At 39.7% G+C, this 18,099-nt stretch overlaps 1 protein-coding gene across 1 annotated transcript in view; it reads right to left on the bottom strand.

Annotated features, from left to right (window-relative positions):
- UCHL3 (ubiquitin C-terminal hydrolase L3) overlaps nt 1-18,099 on the bottom strand; it is a 54,322-nt gene that overhangs the window by 16,376 nt on the left and 19,847 nt on the right. The window contains exon 5 of the mRNA XM_073346958.1: nt 1,740-1,815. Coding sequence (XP_073203059.1) covers nt 1,740-1,815 — 76 coding nt within the window. The remainder of the gene's footprint in view (nt 1-1,739; nt 1,816-18,099) is intronic.

Here is an 18,099-nt window from a genome sequence, read left to right as displayed (position 1 = left end):
AGGGTCCAAATATTCACCACAGTGGCTAAAGCTGATGACTCAGCCAGAATTATCTGAACAGATTTATAGGAATCACAATGATTACAGGTTTTAGCAACTTCTGTAAATTATTTAAACAAGAGAAGAGAGTTACAGATTATTGTATTTTCCCTTTTTCTTATTTCTCTACATTATGTCTTTAATCTCTTATACTGGTACAGGAAAGGGTTATTGTAAGGATGTTATTTATGTATTTGTAAAGGAAGTGGTGTTAGCATTCTATTGTGTAACTACCATCAACATCTTACACATATTTTTAATTCAAGCATACCTTAAAGTTCATCTCCTCCTACTTAGTTATTCTCAGGGAGTGTACAATATGCAAAGCTGATAATCATATGCTCTGCACTGTTTTTAAACTCATGTAAATGACAGAATAAAATATAAAAGCAACATGGACACAGTGACACAAAACTTCAGCGAGGAGAGCTTAAAACAATGGGTGGTTCATTATTTTAAAAATCATATTTTGAAATTTAAAGCCAAAAGTTATCTGTGCTGCATCGTACAGCTTTTACCCTGCTATTTAGTGTGAGTCACTGGCATCTAAAATATAAGCTCATAAAACACACTTTATGGAGAAAGTACAACATTCATGAGGTACAGCTGACAGTGATGATTCTTAGGTTCAGATTGATTCAGAACATGTCCTTTATACTACATTGGCCTCCAAACTATTAAAGATGTGTGAGAGCATTGCTTCACTAGGAATATGTTTTGAAAAGGTTAAGTAGTCAGATGAAATACAGCAAGCATACTCTCATTATACTATATTGGAGAATTATGCTGGAAAGATGTCTGTGTGACTTGAGATTTTATCCAAACCTATTTAAAACTGCTTCAACTAGGATTCAGAAGTGTCTACAGCAAAATCTTGTTGCCCAGCAACAATTCTATAGGAGACTAGGAGCATTATAGAATATCGGAGCAGAACTTAGTGCTGCTCAACCTGCAGCGAAACAAATAGTCAAAAATAATTCAGATGCAGAAGCTAATGCTCAGATGCAAACGAAGTATTAGCTATTAAATGTGAAGCAAACTTTTTAAAACCAGCCTGCGATGAATGAATTGCAGATCTTCAATATCTGTTGGTATGCTATTCTTCACGCAGCACGTTTTGATTCCGACTATTCTGGTATTCAGTAACATGCCTCTAGCTAGAATTTATAATTTGCACTGTTCAGCATTAAAGAAAAAAAATCACAAAGAAAATAATAATTAAATGACATTCATCAAAGAAGCCATCCTCCCCCTCCAAAAAAACAACCCCCGCCCCCAAAACTGAAGTACAAGTGTTTTCCTGATTAGGACCATAATTTTGTTGAGTCAGACTAGTTTCTAGCAATGGTAGTTTGTATCTTGCCCTTTATATTACATTCTCCCCCTCCCACCCCCAAAAATAAGGTTAATCATCACAGAATATCAGGTTGGAAGGGACCTCAGGAGGTCATCTAGTCCAACCCCCTACTCAAAGCAGGACCAGTCCCCAATTTTTGCCCCAGATCCTTAAACGGCCACCTCAAGGACTGAACTCACAACCCAGGGTTGAGCAGGCCAATGCTCAAACCACTGAGCTAGCCCTCCCGTGTGTGTGTGGGGGGGGGGGGGGAATCAACAGGAAGAATGCTTAATTACTGACTACAACTGACAAGATCATCACACTGACCTGTTTCAAGAGCAATGAAATAAAGTGTTCTTACCTAATTCATAGAGATGACTGCCTACGTTAACCAACGCAATAAAGTGAAGATCTACTTTTTCATCTATGCTTGGTGCCTGTAAGAAAACAAAAACAGTATAATATTATGTACACCCAAATCTCTTATGATACTAAAAATACAATCCCCCAATATAGAAAGCATGTGACCTATAAAAGGAGGGGACTGTAGCCGAGAAGCCCTAAAAACCAGCTTGGATTGATTTAAAGTGAAATTATTTAAATCACCAATCGGGCAACATTTAAGTAGTTTAATTTTTTTTCATTTGTATTTTTTAGTTATTTTCCTAAAGACAGGTTGGTTCTCAGTGGTCAGTAACCAATCAGGCATGTTGATAGGCAACTAAATATAGCTTTTACACTAAATTTGGTGCTTTCTGCTAACCAGGAGGATATATTATATCTTAACACATTTATTTAAGCAATTATGTAGTTTAACTTAAATGTATCTTCACACCACCAATACCAAGGTGATATTATTCCTATTTTAAAGATGGGGAACTGAAGCACACAGAGATTAAGGCCAAAGTTGTCATGTCCCCTAATTTTGACTTGCGTTTCCATTTTGAGGTATCTAGGTGACTAAGCCCTAATTTTTTTTTAAAGTATTTAGCATTTTATATGTTCAATGTACCAGTTCCCATTAACATAAACTTAAAGTGCTTTGTGTGCTCAGCACTTCTGAAAATCAGACTACAGGGTCTCAAGCAGAGCACTCAGAAAGTTAGGTGTACACAATTACTGACCACTTGTGAAAAATCTGGTTTCAGTGATATGACTAGTATCATACAAGAACTCTGTGCCAGAGGGCAGGCAGAACTCAATTATCTGAGGGAACAATCAACTGCTTTATTCATGAGACCATCCTTCCTCTTCCTGCAATCCCTGTCTCATTCGTGTCTAACTTCTGCAATAAATGGAGGCAGGGATCCTACAGACAACAGCCTTATTTATTATGTACCCCGATTCACTCCCTGAGCCCCGACCATCCTGTGTGATGAAAGAGGCAGAGGTCCTGTGGAAAATGTGTTTTTGTAATTAAAGACTGTATCATAATGCATATTCAAAAGGGGGCTGAATTAAAGTTGCACAGGTAACCTTAATTCTGGCAGTTGCTAACTTTTGAAGAATTGATTTTGCAACTTTAGTATTTTGTTAATGTAGTTTTGTTTTAAATGTAATATTATATTCTGGTAATTTTCTATTGATTGCAGATTAAAAATACTATGTCTGAACAATTTTATTCCTTAAAACATGCAACTCTAGCTACTTCAGGGCACTGGGAGTTGGTGGGAAGAGAGTTTATCTTCTCAAATTTCCCTCTGCTCCAAAGCCTCATACTGCTGCCACTATTACTGAATTCTGGTGGCTGGAAGCCACTAGTCATTTCAAAGTCTGTAGGCATGTGGCAATTCTCCAAAAAGGGTCATAGTTTTGGAATATAATGTACCCATCCTATATACATCCACATCGTATATCATTTAAAAGCTTATTTTATGTACATTTTGATTAAGTATGATGTGGAGCTGTCAGGTGGTGTCATAAGCCTGCAGAAAAGGTGAAACAATGGTGTCCGAAATTAGAAAGTGTCATTTTTTGCACAGTTCCAGAAAAACTGCAACGTGACAATTATACTTTTTATGGTTTCAGTTAATTTCAACACCTCAGTGTGGTATTTGTTGGTCAAAGCTACCAAACAACCATGTATTAAAATATTTTTATTGTTTTTGCATGGGCAAGATATTTTCCCCCTGAAATGAAGCTATTTGGCACGTGGCAAAAATGGCAAATATCAACGGTTTGCAGTAGAACATGAAATGTTTTCACATCTTATATTCTTAATTGTCAAAGCATCTCACAAGTGATTACAGCAGTTTTCTATATTTTCAGTTGAAATTTGCTAAACTAGATCAGATTCACACTGAAGACTGTGCACCAGTAGCAGTACATTGTGTTCCCACAATTTGTACTGCACAGTGGGTAGATATAAATGTATGTGAATTGCTTACGTAATGCTTCTCCATTTGTAAGCTTATGTACATACTATATACTATCTAGCCTGCCTGGTAACCTGTTTTAATTTCTAATTACCTATGAATGCAGTACTAGCCTTGGAACTGTTCTAGAAATGAGTTTTTTAGAGACACTTATACTTATGCACAGGTCAGTATTAGTGTTAGAGATGGCAATACACAGCTTCATGTTAGGAATATGCAAAAAATATGACAGAAAGAAGTAGTGAAGACAAAGTCCACAAACAAGTCCATGCCTCTGCAATGAAGAGGGATGAAAAGCATGTTACAGCTCTTACAAACCATGTCATCAACAATCTGGCAAACTCATTAGACCCTGAATCACATGCAAAGGTGCTTATCAACACATTTACTGGACTGGATGTAGTAAATGTACAAGAGTCTCTACTGAAAATAGCAAATTTTGGTGAAGAACAAATTGAGAGATCTGTGAGAGGTGCACTTGATTATGATGGGACATGTAGCTTTTTTCAGCCCAGTCAAGAAATCTGGCATCAAAACATTTGCTGACATGGCCAAGAAGACCAAATTTAAATCTGTCCTTCCCCCTCCCTTGCCAATCACAGGAGCGATCAGTCCAGAAACTGTTTTCTGGAGAGCCCTGTCATTAGCAAAATCCAGAGATGATGTTTCAGTGTTGACTGTTATTCGTCACCCCATGGGACCTGTGCCTATGTACCCTCTTCCATGCTCGTGTAACAGTGAACAGAACAGGCAAAGCTGAATTAGAGCAGCAGCTGGAGGCTTAAGCTGAAAGAGTATATGAGTTAAGAGCATGCAACAAAGAAACGATAATGCACATCACAGGTGCCATGGCTATCTTACAAATTATGGCTGGACACAAATTCCACACGTTCAGTGAATTGGCTGCTGAGTACTAGAGGCAGGTCCTAAAAGGATCTGACAAACCTAATTCTGTAATTAATGTTTTTGAGAGGTATCACAACAGTAACTCTGAAAACTGATGAAAAAGACAGCACCGGACAGGATCTGAAGTTGGATGCAAGAAATACCAGGGGATTGGTGGACTTCATGGAAAGAGTTTCTAAACATGGCACCCAACAAGCAGTCACTTGTAAAATTCCTCTGTGAATATATAGTTCAAAATGCACCTGAGCGCGTAGGAGTACACACAGCACAAACACCCCTCTTGTTGGAGGCTTTTCCAAGGAAATTAGCGAAGTCCATCCCCAGTAGAGGTGCTGAAGAAGCCCCAGACTTATACAGTACTCAGGAGGAAGTGGACACAAGGATGATTCTGGGTCTCTTGGTGTCAAAGGAACCAGAGTAGTTAGGCCACCAGACACTAATGTTTTGGCCTTTGCTGTTCACCTCTTTCCAAAAAGAGAACACAGAGATAACCTGTTGGATTGAAACAGGCACCAAGACCAGCACAACTGACAAGCATTGCTTCATACCTATGCATGCAATTTGTGACACACTCACTCCTGACTTCTGCAACATACTTTCTGCTGTACACACATTAACAGCATGTGACACTGTCATCCCTATTTGGTATTGGGGGGAAATCTGTGTTAAACGTTGTTAAAACTAAAGGAACTTACTGCTTAGGAGATCTTGCCAAACTGGGAGAGAGTGATGGACAAATTCCAATTTCTGCATCAAGGAAACTGGCACCAGCTCTGTATTATCAGAGCAAGAAAAAAAAAGGAGACCCACAGAAACCTGAATTGCTTTACACCTCAATCTCACCATCAAAAAGAACAAGTCACTAGCCCAACTCCCACCATGTGAGGCTGATTTTTAAGATCATATGAAAGGAGCATCTTTTGGTAAACAAAGCTTTGGATGTCTTTGCACACAGGTAAACCAGATATTGGATCACCATTGCAACATGGATGGAAAAATGTGGATGACTTATTACTTCCTGTATACTTCAAGGGCCCAATGGTATCTGACCTTCTACAACACCTTATTCATGCCTGTACCAGTAGGGGACACTGCACAATCAATTGGGTCTGTAGTTAGAACTATATTCCCTGCACAGAACCGTGTACATTCAAGGCAATGAAAACTGTGGTAATCCAGGCACTTTCAACACAGACCGGTACTCACTTCCAGTTTGTGTCTTATGTTCCTAAAGCTCATGCTTCAGGAATTCAGCTGGCCACCAGCAAGGGTGAGGAAGGGATTTTCCCCCACAATGTACTCTGGGAGTTTATTTTTTTAAATCTCCTTCCTCTGAAGCATCAGGGATGGCCATGGCTGGAGATAGGACATTGGTGGGGTGGACCCGGGCTCTGGGGTGGCATCACGCATTCTCTCACAGGTGCTTGGTTAGCTAGTTCTTGCTCACACTCAGAGTCTAACTGACTGCTGTATGTGGGGTCAGGAAGGAACTGTCCCCCATGTCAGATTGGCAGTGACCTTGGGCGGTTTTCGCCTTCCTCTGCAGCATGTGCATGTAGATCACTTGCCAGGATTAACAGTCTATATCTCATTTAATTATTTCCCTGCCATTGCAGGGGCCACAAGCACTGATGTGTCTTCGTCCTGTCTCTTCTGTGCCTGTGGTCCATAATAGTTTAGTCTCCTGAGGGTTGTAATACTTTGGTCTTATTTCAGTGGTTGGGTTTAGTGTGTTGGTGGCCTGTGATACACAGGAGGTCAGATCAGATGATCTAGTGGTGGCTTCTGGCCTTAAGCTCTATGACTTTAAACTGACCAATTCAGTAGTGTCTGCCACTTAACTACTGGGTTTAACTAAAGTGCAGTTCTTCATTCTGCCAACTGCTGCTTCCTCTTCAAGGCACCAGGGGAGAGAGCAGGCCACCATATTGCTAGGTTTACAGGGAGTCCAAGTCCCAAAAACCCGGATGCAACATCTTCATCGAGGCCAGGACATAAAGAGTCACTGGTCTCAGGTCAGTGTCCATTAACTTCTGTTAGTCTCCCTCAACTTCCCATACTAATTCTTCTCCGGTTCTCCCTCCAGTCTTCACCAACAGATTCCTGGTCTGTGAAATTTCTTGACCTGTGCTCCCTGAGAACTTTCTGCCTTACTGGCAGTTAACCTAGTGCTTTGACACGTTTCCCCACATTTCATCTTCTCTGTATTCCATTCCCCCACTCTTTTGCTCCCCGGAACTACTACGCTCAACTCTCCCACTTTTCTCTAACAAGTTGACGTAATCTACTTGACCGTCCCTCAACCTCAACAGTAATTCCCATTTCTTAGTCTCCCAGGCTTCCCTCTCAATTACATCAGATCAGAGTGGGCAACTTCAGCTTTTATTCTGACTCCAAAACTTCTCATTTCTTCTCCTGCTACATCCTCCAATCTCCAAAAGCTGTGATTCAATAGAAAATTAATTCTCTCACAACATAGATGTTTTTCTCAAACATGCACAAAAACTCATGGCCTAGGAAATCAGATGCACCTCAGTAATTTTATCACCAGGTTAAAGAGAAAGTTATAGTTTTCCATCAAGGAAAGAGTTCTTTAAATAAGAATTTCAAACCTTAAGACATTGTTTGACCAGGTCTTCTTCCTAGTTGTAAATTACAATTGCAGGTTATCCATACATTTAAAAAGTGAGCAAGAGACATATCAATATATCCTCATTAGTATCACAGTAGAATCCAAAATATCTTTAGTATGGACACATTAGAAGACAGTCCCTTTTCACTCAAAATTATAAAGGAGCCAAGGAATTGTTGGCAGGCCATAAATAACACTTCACTTGAAGTAGCATATTTTTTAAGGTGCAGCCAAATACATTTTATGGATAACACACAAAAATGGCTGAACTCCTTATTTATCCTGCTAACTGTATCATTAAAAAAAATGGGAGAAGGAGCTAAACATCTCCATTTCCTCTGACATGTGGGATAATATCTGATACAATATATGCAGAACATCCACTTCTCTGTTTTTGTATTTCTTTCAGAAGATAATTCTAAATAGATTATTGGACTCCTGAGCCACTGCATAAAGTTGGACTTCCCCTCACAGTAAATGTTGGAAATGTGACTGCTACAATGCAAACCTGTCTCATACAGTCTTTGAATGTCAAAGTCTATCCACATTTTGGAAGGAAGCATGTGGTGCTCTGAGGTGATCAGAGTAGGGGTTTCCCTATGACAAGTCTCTATGTTTTGGGCATTCTAGAAGATCTACCCTGTTCAAGTAATGCCAGGAAATGGATTGCTGCAGCACTTACAGTGGCCAAGAGAGTCATTTTACAAAATTAGAAATCTGCTACAACCCTCACAGTCAACACTGCCTTCATGGAAAAACTGACAGACAATCTACAGAGGCACAAGATCCAACTATTAAGACACTTGGGAGTTTAATGAGAGCATTCCAGTCTACCTGGAATCAGTTTGTTTTTCTGATTTGGGGGAGGGGGGGGAGGTTACAGGGGAGTTGTTAGGGAATTAGTTCTTAACACTCAGGAGTATTTATCTATGAATATTTCATATTGAGTTATTGTTAAATCCATATTCCTGTTATATTTGCTTTGTCACTGTATTTGAATGTCTGTATGGATATGCTAAAGTTCTGAAAAATAAGATTGATTAAAAAAAAAAGAGAGAGAAGACAGTCCCTATTGCAAAGAGCTTAAACTATAAAGACAACAGACACATGTGAAGGATGAAGCAAAAGGAACAGAATATACAAGCAAGGTTGTTTAATTATCCTGATACAGCAGATTTCAAATTGGCTCCTCTGCCTAATCTTTATTATTTGGCTAACTCCTTGGCTCTTGAGGGAATATATGGCTCTTGGGAGAGTTGTGTGAGGGTATTAGCCTTGTGGACCAGCTCAGGACAAATGTTCCATACATGAAAAAGACTTCAAAGGGGCATCAAGGCTGTAATTGCTGGTGGAGTGACAAAAGAGACTTGTTAAACAGAAAGGGGTAGAGAGAGTTATGTAAGTTATGACAATGAAGACAAAAAAGCTTGAATTTGATGTAGCAAGAGGACTGATGTAGCTGAAGAACTGAGGTCACAACAATTGGTAAGGAAGACAACTTTAGTTGCTGCATTTTGTATGGACTCGAAGGGGAGATGTGGGAATACCAGGGAAAACACAAAGCAGGAGACAATGGCCTGACTGTAAGTTTTAGCAATATGGTCTTGGACAACATTGTAGAACCTGCCTGGTTGCGTAGTCAGAGATGAACCCCTGGTAATAGGCTATAGTAACTGGAAGAAAGGCAATGGGTTAAACAAGGAGAATAAAGAATGTTGGTGGCAAGATTTCCAATTGATATCCAGGAGGTTGCTAACAGCAACCAGAATGTAATTAAATTTAACATCCCTGTAGGGAGGAATATAACTAAAGAAACCCACCACATTAGCACAAAAATGGAAATTAAAAGGAACAGTCACAACCGTGGAATGCCTGCAAGCTGCACGGAGACTATTTTAAAAGACCATAATAGAAGTGCAAACTAAATGTATACCCCAAATTAAACAGTAAAGACCAAAAAAAATGCCACCATAGCTGAACAGTAGAGTAAAAGAGGTGATTAGAGGCAAAAGGGCATCCTTTAAAAACTGGAAGTCAAATCCTACAGAGGAAAACATAAAGGAGCATAAACTCTGGCAAATCAATTATTATAAGGCAAGCCAAACAAGAATTAGGAGCAGCTAGCAATATTGACAAAAAATAACAGTAATTTTTTTTTAAAGTATATCAGAAGCAGGAAGCTTGCCAAACAATGAGTGGGGGTCCACTGGATGACTGAGGTGCTAAAGGAACACTCAAGGAAGTCAAGGCTGTTGTAGAGAAGTTAAGACAATTCTTTGCATCTGTCCTCACTGCAGAGAGAATCTGAAGGAGATTCCCACACCTGAGACATTCCTTTTAGGTGAGAGATCTGAGGAAATGTCCTAGATTGAGGTGTCAGTAGAGATGGTTTTGGAAAAAATAAATAAGTTATACAGCAATAAGTCACCAAGACCAGATGGTATTCATCCAAGAGTTCTGAAGCAACTCAAATATGAAACTGCAGAACTACTAATTGTAATACGTAATCTATCACTTAAACCAGACGACTAGAGTCACTGTGGATAGTTCGCTGAAAACATCTGCTCAATGTGCAGCAGCAGTCAAAAATAAAGCTAACAATGTTAGGAACCATTAGGAAAGGAATAGATAATAGGACAGAAAATATAATAATGCCATTATATAAATCCATGGTACACTCACACCTTGAATACTGTATGCAGGTCTGATATATTAGCATTGGAAACGGTACAGAAAAAGGAAGAAAAATGATTAGGGGTTTGGAACAGCTTCCATACAAGGAGAAATTAAAAAAAAAGACTGGGACTGCTCAACTTAGAAAAGAGATGACTAAGGAGAGATGAGATATGGTCTATAAAATCATAACTGATGTGGAGAAAGTGAATAAGCAAGTTTTTACCTTCACAACAACCCAAGAACCTGGTGTCACCCAATAAAATTAATAGGCAGCAGGAAGTACTTCTTTATGCTATGCACAGTCAACCTGTGGAACTCATTGCCAGGGGATGTTCTGAATGTCAAAAGCATAACTGAGTTCAAAAAAATAATTAGGTAAATTTATGGAGCATATGTCCACCAGTGGTTATTAGCTAAGATGGTACAGGATGCAACACCATTCTCTGGTTGTCCCTCAACCACTGACTGCCAGAAGCTGGAAATGGATCATTTGATAATTGCCCTTTTCTGTTCATTTCACTGTTAGAAAAAAGGATACTGGGCTACATGAACCATTGGTCTGACCCAGTATGGCCATTCTTACATTGGAACAACAGAATGAAATGTAAGATTGCTTAAAGAGGGAGTAGTCAGAGATGAAAGGTTAATTTGTTAGCAGTGAGCACATAGTTGATTGAAGATGGAGACAGACAAGATGACTTAGAAAGGAGGATGAACAGGAGAAAGCTCTGATGAACCCCCACAGAGTGGGAAAGGGAAGAAACTCCCTACCACCACCCAAAAAGATGTTTAACAGCAGATTTGGTTTGCTAGTAGTGGTGCTATCATGATAGATAAGGGAGGACAAGATGACAAGGAGAGTTTGATCAACCATGTCAAAGTCAATGAAGAGGGCCAAGAGGACAAGAACGTCAGAGGTTCTGATACACCGCTCCTAGCAAAAGAGGCAATCAGAAGCGTTGATTAATACATTACAATGAAGCTGAGAGGAGAGAAGCCAGAAATGAGGGTATTCAGCATGGAGTTGAAGGAACTGAACTTCAGGTAACAGTTGTGGCACACACAATGAGTTTTGAAGTGAAGGGAAGACAGGAGACAGAGCAGTGGAAGCCTATTGTACTGCATTCCAGACAATGGTCTCGCTCAGGAAAGGTGTCTGACACCTTGAACAAGGACTACCACTGAGTTGTTTATAATAATAAATCCTACCTCTTACAGGACATGTAATTTGAATCTCTCCTGTTAGATTAAAAAGAAAACCTGCCAAGAAGAAAAGAGAAAAATCTAAAGGATCCAGAAGTGAGCTGACGTTAACGAGCAATAGATTCAAACCGGTTCACTGTTTAATTTTCATGTCAAAAGTCACTAATTTAATTTTCTAAGTTAAGTTACAATTTAAGAATATTGAGAAAGGAGTACTGGACTGGTGTGCGTCTGTGTCCGCTCCAGTAAATGAAATAGATGATTGGATTCCCCATGTCCACAAAGAGTGGGCACTGTTTATCTAAAGACATTTTAGGCTCAATGTACTGTATTAGTTGCATTAGAAATGGCTTTAATTGCATCCTTGACTTCACTCTTGATATAGGTTTACTGAAAAAACAACAACAAAGTATACAAATATTCATGAGCAACTTTTAGGCAAAGTGTTCTGAAGATACAAAAATAAACTTAAAAACAAACAAATATTCCTCACTGAATATTAAGACAGATGAATGGCACAGATTTACCAATGCTAATGAGAAGGCCAAGGGTGATATACCCTCTTTTCCTTTAATTTGTGTGTTTTCCATTGAATAATGTTCTCAAATTTTATTTGTTACAAACCAGGTAAAGCCCTGGTCATAAATGTAAAGGGAAGGGTAAACACCTTTAAAATCCCTCCTGGCCAGAGGAAAAACCCTTTCACCTGTAAAGGCTTAAGAAGCTAGGATAATCTCACTGGCACCTGACCAAAATGACCAATGAGGAGACAAGATACTTTCAAAAGCTGGGAGGAGGGAGAAAAACAAAGGATCTGTGTCTGTCTGGGTGATGCTTTTGCCAGGGACAGAACAGGAATGGAGTCTTAGAATTTAGTAAGTAATCTAGCTAGATATGCGTTAGATTATGTTTTCTTTAAATGGCTGAGAAAATAAGCTGTGCTGAATAGAATGGATATCCCTGTCTGTGTGTCTTTTTGTAACTTAAGGTTTTGCCGAGAGGGATTCTCTATGTTTTGAATCTAATTACCCTGTAAGGTAGTTACCATCCTGATTTTACAGAGGTGATTCTTTTTTTTACCGTTTTTTCTATTAAAATTCTTCTTTTCAAGAACTGAATGTTTTTTTCATGGTTCTTAAGATCCAAGGGTTTGGGTCTGTGGACACCTATGCAAATTGGTGAGGATTTTTACCAAACCTTCCCCAGGAAGTGGGGTGCAAGGGTTGGGAGGATTTTGGGGGGAAAGATGTTTCCAAACAACACTTTCCTAATAAAATAAACCCAGATAAACATTTGGTGGTGGCAGTGGAAGTCCAAGGGCAAAGGGTAAAATAGTTTGTACCTTGGGGAAGTTTTAACCTAAGCTGGTAAAAGTAAGCTTAGGAGGTTTTCATGCAGGTCCCCACATCTGTACCCTAGAGTTCAGAGTGGGGAAGGAACCTCGACAGCCCTGAATATAAAAATCTAGAAAGTTTCATCAGGTTCTCAAACACTGATTTGCAACAGTCTGAGCTACTCCCTATCTATGTAACAGAATAAAATAAAGTATTTGAAGAGTAGTTCTCCAAGTAAATGAAAAGGTACATGGGGAAGGGTCTCAACATTGAGATACATAAATCATAATGAACCAAAAAAAATACACTAAAAGAAATGGAAGTATTCTGTAAGTGAATACGCTTGGGACATTAAACACTAACAAGAATTTCCATATGCCTGTTCAGACTGGGGAATTATTTAGTTTATAGTTGGCTCACAGAATTATTTCAGTTTAGTCAGAATCCACATAAATCAAATGCAAATTTCTAGCAGTGTGACAGTAATGTGATTATACTGGTTGAAACAGAAAGATAGCTATCCCAGTTGTAACTTGGTAGCATCCATCTCAGGATATATATTGTAGCAGAGCTCCGAATTTGTCCCCGTGGGTCTCGTGCTTCCAGGCAGTTTATGCTAGCTTTCAGAGGCTCACTGCAACCCTCCACGTAGCCCTTCTCTCTCTAGGGCCAGTGATACAGTCTACTGAGCCCTTTTCATCATAAGCCAGCAGTGGAGGTTGGTGAGAGAATTCCCACAGTCTCTGTTGCTCCTATGGCCTCATGCCAAAACAGTTTAGCCTCTTGTCCTGACAGGGACCTGTTTTCCCCTCCCAGGAGGTGTTTCTGTAGTGGTGGGTTGAGGGGAAGCCAGGCCCGCCCTCTACTCCAGCCCAGGGACCCTAATGGTAACAGCTGTTGGTAGCCAACCTTTTACTGCCAGAGTTGCTACATTTTCCTGGGCCACTTCCCCACAACTCTCCTGCTTCTCTCTTCTTCACCCTTACCTTAGGGCTCCCTTACCAATGACTTGACGGTGTCTTCATTAACCAGCCCTTCAGCGGCACTTCCGCTCCTCTGGCTCCCCCCTGCCTGACTGGACTGAGCCCTTTTATATTATCAGAGGGGCCTTAATTAGAGTCAGGTGGTCACATTAGCTTAATGGCCTCACCTTACTCTTTGCAGGTTAATTGGAGTCAGGTGTTCTCATTAGCTTGGAGCAGCCCCTGCTCTGGTCAGTCAGGGAACAGAAAACTGTTAATCCAGTGGCCAGTATATCTGCCTTCTGCTACTCTCTGTACCCAACTGGCCTGGGTCTATCACAGTATCTTTCACACATTGGAAAGTAGTACACTTTATTTTTGTGAATTTCCACTCCATCATTCTACTTCCATTTAGTGCTTCTGAGGGTTCAGTCATATCACAATTATCTAAAAATGTTGCATACTAAATAAACAAACAATTAGTGTATGAATATTCAAGCCTCATGAATAAAGAGAAAAAAAGTTGAAGCATGATATTTGATAAGGAACCACCATCTAAACAAAACATTTTAATCTTCAACCAAAAGATGAATTTTAGAAACTTTGCATCTAAAATAATAGGATCTCAAGGGAGAAAGTATCTAAGCCACCTCAGAACTATAGGAGACATTTCATCTTTGCTGAAACACCTAAAGGATTGTGAAGCAAGGCTCAGAACTGAAAACAAGAAGGAAAATGGGCTCAGGATATAAAGCCACAGGAAGGGGAAATCATGCTGTATGTCAAAGAATTAGAAGATGCTAAAAAGTATGTTTAGCAGAACCAACTGAAAGACCATAAAGATGAGGTAAAGGGCACAGAGGTTTGAAGGAGAGCTTATGGAAGAACAAGCAATTCCATAAAGGGCAAGCTTCTTGTATATTTGGAAAAATAGCTCTAAAGTTAAACAAAAAACAAACCAAAAAAAAAACCTCTCCCCCAAAAAAACTTAGGAGGCAAAGCATGGACTGATACATGCTTGCTATTCCACAGGGAAAAGAGCCCTAAGAATGGTTCAGAGAAAAAACAACAGCTGTGTAGAGACTGAAGATGGACTACACTTACAGAACGGAGCCCAACAGGAAGGCGTATCAATGGCTGCCAACAATGAAGACGGATTGATGAATTGGTAGCCTGTGCAGGACCTACATGGTTATGTTTGACCTAGGAGAGAGATGCAGAGCGACACAATGGTGAAGCCTTCGTTCTGCACAGGCTAAACTGAGGCTGTAATGACAATGATGGTAAGAACAGTGAGGACAATGACGACTTCATAAATATTTTTTTAAAAAAACCTTAACCCACTTAAACTTGAATTAACATATCTAGGGTGTAGGCTCCTGCAAAGTCTCCCACTTTCTGTATTGCATATTGCTTTAATAAGCATCAGCATGGAAGATTCTTGCCTAGGAATGGGCTAGATTTGAACAATATGACAACAAAGAATGGAAATTAACAAAAGATATGGTCCAAAACTGAAGAAGTTCCCCACTAGACAGATATGAACTCGGTAGAACAGTTGATTTATTCACACCCAATAAACTTCATAAAATGAAGACAAGTTTAACAAATGTATCTGAGATCGATTGTTGGAAGAAAGGAGGAAGGTGATTGAAATCATATCTACTTCTTCTGGGAGAGATTAGAAGATACAAAAGGATCTATCCTGTCCTCATATATGCAGCCCAAAAGTCAGGTTTTCGAATAATTTAGAAGAAAACCATATGGTACAGTTCTGATTAAAGTGGACCAAGTCATTGCAGCACTATCCAGAGTTTCCATACTCGTATGTTACTAATGTAGAAGGATAGCAATTGGAAAGGCTTACTGGGGTAAAGTATGCAATTGACACATGTTCCACTTATTCTTCTAAAGTAGGTCAATGGCAGTACTGCCATTAACACAAGTTGAAATCTCTGTTCTATTCTTTTTCAAATATTTGGACACACTAGGAATATGTTAAATGATTCAAATAGTTGCTACTAGAAGAAAGACCACACAAGCAATAACCAAGTAACTCAAGCACAAGTGTGTCTCATTTTACAGAATATGTATGTATGCAGAATCGAAGATGTAATTCCACAAAATATATAGTCAATAAGCATATATTCAACACAGTACACTAAGTGTTAAACAGTTCTAATGAATTACAAAGGCCCAATGTATAATGTGATTACGTAGTTCTGCAAATAGCTGCAAAATATAAATTTACCTTTTTGTCAAATTGATACTTGTATCCCGTGTCACAAATCCGTACCAGTGTTGCCTTCTGCTTTTACAACTTTCCACCTGCCATTTTGCCTTTTTTGTCTATATTCATTCTGTGACTTCCCCACAAAAGGAGGGTCTAGTAAATTTCTGTGCCATACACACTGCCTTACACACTTAGAACAGAGCAAGAGGTAATCAAATAGATTCTTCCTGAATAAGAACTAAGGACAAGAACAACTGCAAACCTCACTCACTCAGAGATGAGTATACCTGGGATAACATGGGATTTTTAGCATCTGGGCCATGGTGAAGAGTCATGCAGAGGTTTGTAATATGCTCCTTGCCTTTAGAGCCTCATCCAAAAATTATAACTAATGTGTTCTGGGTCAGGTCCTAGATGTTAGCAGCTCTACAGGAAAGAAGAATGTACAGCCAGCTAAAGGAAGAGGGAATTGATACAATCCAACAGCAGAATCAGACAATATTTGCAGGGTGAGAAAAGTTTGCAGGAGCTGATGGCTGCTATGCTTCAGTTGCACTACTTTGATTTCTCATCTCTTTATACTAAACAGGTATTGAGACGAAAGACTGCTGCTCAGTTAGGAAAATACTTCAAATGTTTATAACATATCAGAAGGATCGCAAAGCTTCAGAACACACGGCAAAATACTCAAAATTCCTAATCAAATCCTGAAGAACTACTCCTGCAGTTTCTTGCAGAGCCCTCCAAAGTCAATGGACCTACATGTGGAGGCACGGGTCTGCTGATCAGAACAAGTTGTAGGAGCAAGATCTCAATATCTAGTGGTTTGGCATGTCAGGCCTCAGTGCCCTCCCTCCACAATGGAATGCCAACGCAGACTATATGAGGTTTTTCAATTCTGCAAATCTCTGGCCTATTTTGGTAACAGAGTTTTGTTTTTTCTTTCTTGAATCTGCAAGTATAGTAATTGTTTACCTAGCAACACAACAACAACAAAAAGCTTTAAAAATTATAGGGTATGAATTTAGTTTTGGCTGGGTAAACACAGTTGACAGGAAATTGCCTCACAATATGTATATTTTTGCTCTGAAAAAATACAGTATTGTATTTTGATAGCATAAAACCTGTCAAGACAACATTGGTAATGCCAACCCATAAGGGATGCTGAATTCTGATATTTAAGGGAGTAGAGACTGACCCAATATTTTGGTATTTACATACAAGACTTACTAAATCTGCTAGCAGAAATCAAAAGTTTATATAAAACCATTCCTAGCCAAGTGTTCCATTTAGAGAAGTTAAATGACTCAATTATGACTTATCTGTTTTCCTTTATTTGCTATTATTTTAATGCACCTTGTATTAAATCCTATAGTTTAAGTAAGGCATGACTTAAGACAAAGGGAGTTTTGATTAAGGAGCAGGAATTTTTCCCTTCGTAATTTACCGTTCTCAATGACTAACACCTGGATTTGTGCTGGAAATGGCCCACCTGATGATCACTTTAGATAAGCTATTACCAGCAGGACAGTGGGGTGGGAGTAGGTATTGTTTCATATTCTCTGTGTATATATAAAGCCTGCTGCAGTTTCCACGATATGCATCTGAGGAAGTGAGCTGTAGCTCACGAAAGCTTATGCTCTAATAAATTGGTTAGTCTCTAAGGTGCCACAAGTACTCCTACCCATTTCTGAGTTTCCCAGTTGTTGCTTTTTTTTGTTTTAAGATCATGAATAAATTCAGTAAGTGTTTCTGAATAGGTTTTAAGGCCAGAATGCAACATGGGAAACTATAAAGGCAAGGGAACTTGTTATGGTCAAGCAGGAAGAATGGGGTAATGGCTCCTTTAAGGGTTCCCCGTCCTTTGGGATGGGAGGGGAGGATGTCACCTGAGCTGGGGACTTGTCAGAGGGACTCATGTAAGCCATTATCTCCCTGTGCACCAGGTGGAAGTTAATATGCTCTCATGCCCAGATCAGCCACTCTTACCCTCCAGCCATGGGATCATAGAAGGACTGGGTTTTTGTGGCTGGCTGTAGGCATCGTATTTGTTGACCTTTCTGGAACTGGAAACTAATTTTTCCCTCACCACCAGATTGGCCGGAGTGGATTTTTTCAGCCTCCCAAAGCAGCTCCAGGATCCAGCTAAGTAAGTTGGGAGCCATAGTTTGTCAGGAAGCTGGGCCTGCAGCAGAGCCAGTCTCCGGGCAACCTAGTGAGTGCAACAGGCATGTAGGAGGCTGCCGGATTGCCTACACCCTGAGATTGATTGGAAGAATCAAGAGAGTAGCTCTTAAGCCCAGCAGCAGTTTAGTGGCTGCTCAAAGCATTCACCCATGGCTGTGGTAGCTCCTGTGCCTGCTTATTCCCAGCCCTGCTCCTGCCTTGCCTCACTCCAAG

Source organism: Lepidochelys kempii, chromosome 1, assembly GCF_965140265.1.
Source record: "Lepidochelys kempii isolate rLepKem1 chromosome 1, rLepKem1.hap2, whole genome shotgun sequence".
NCBI classification, from domain to species: domain Eukaryota; kingdom Metazoa; phylum Chordata; order Testudines; family Cheloniidae; genus Lepidochelys; species Lepidochelys kempii.
This window is presented reverse-complemented; position numbering and strand designations above follow the sequence as displayed.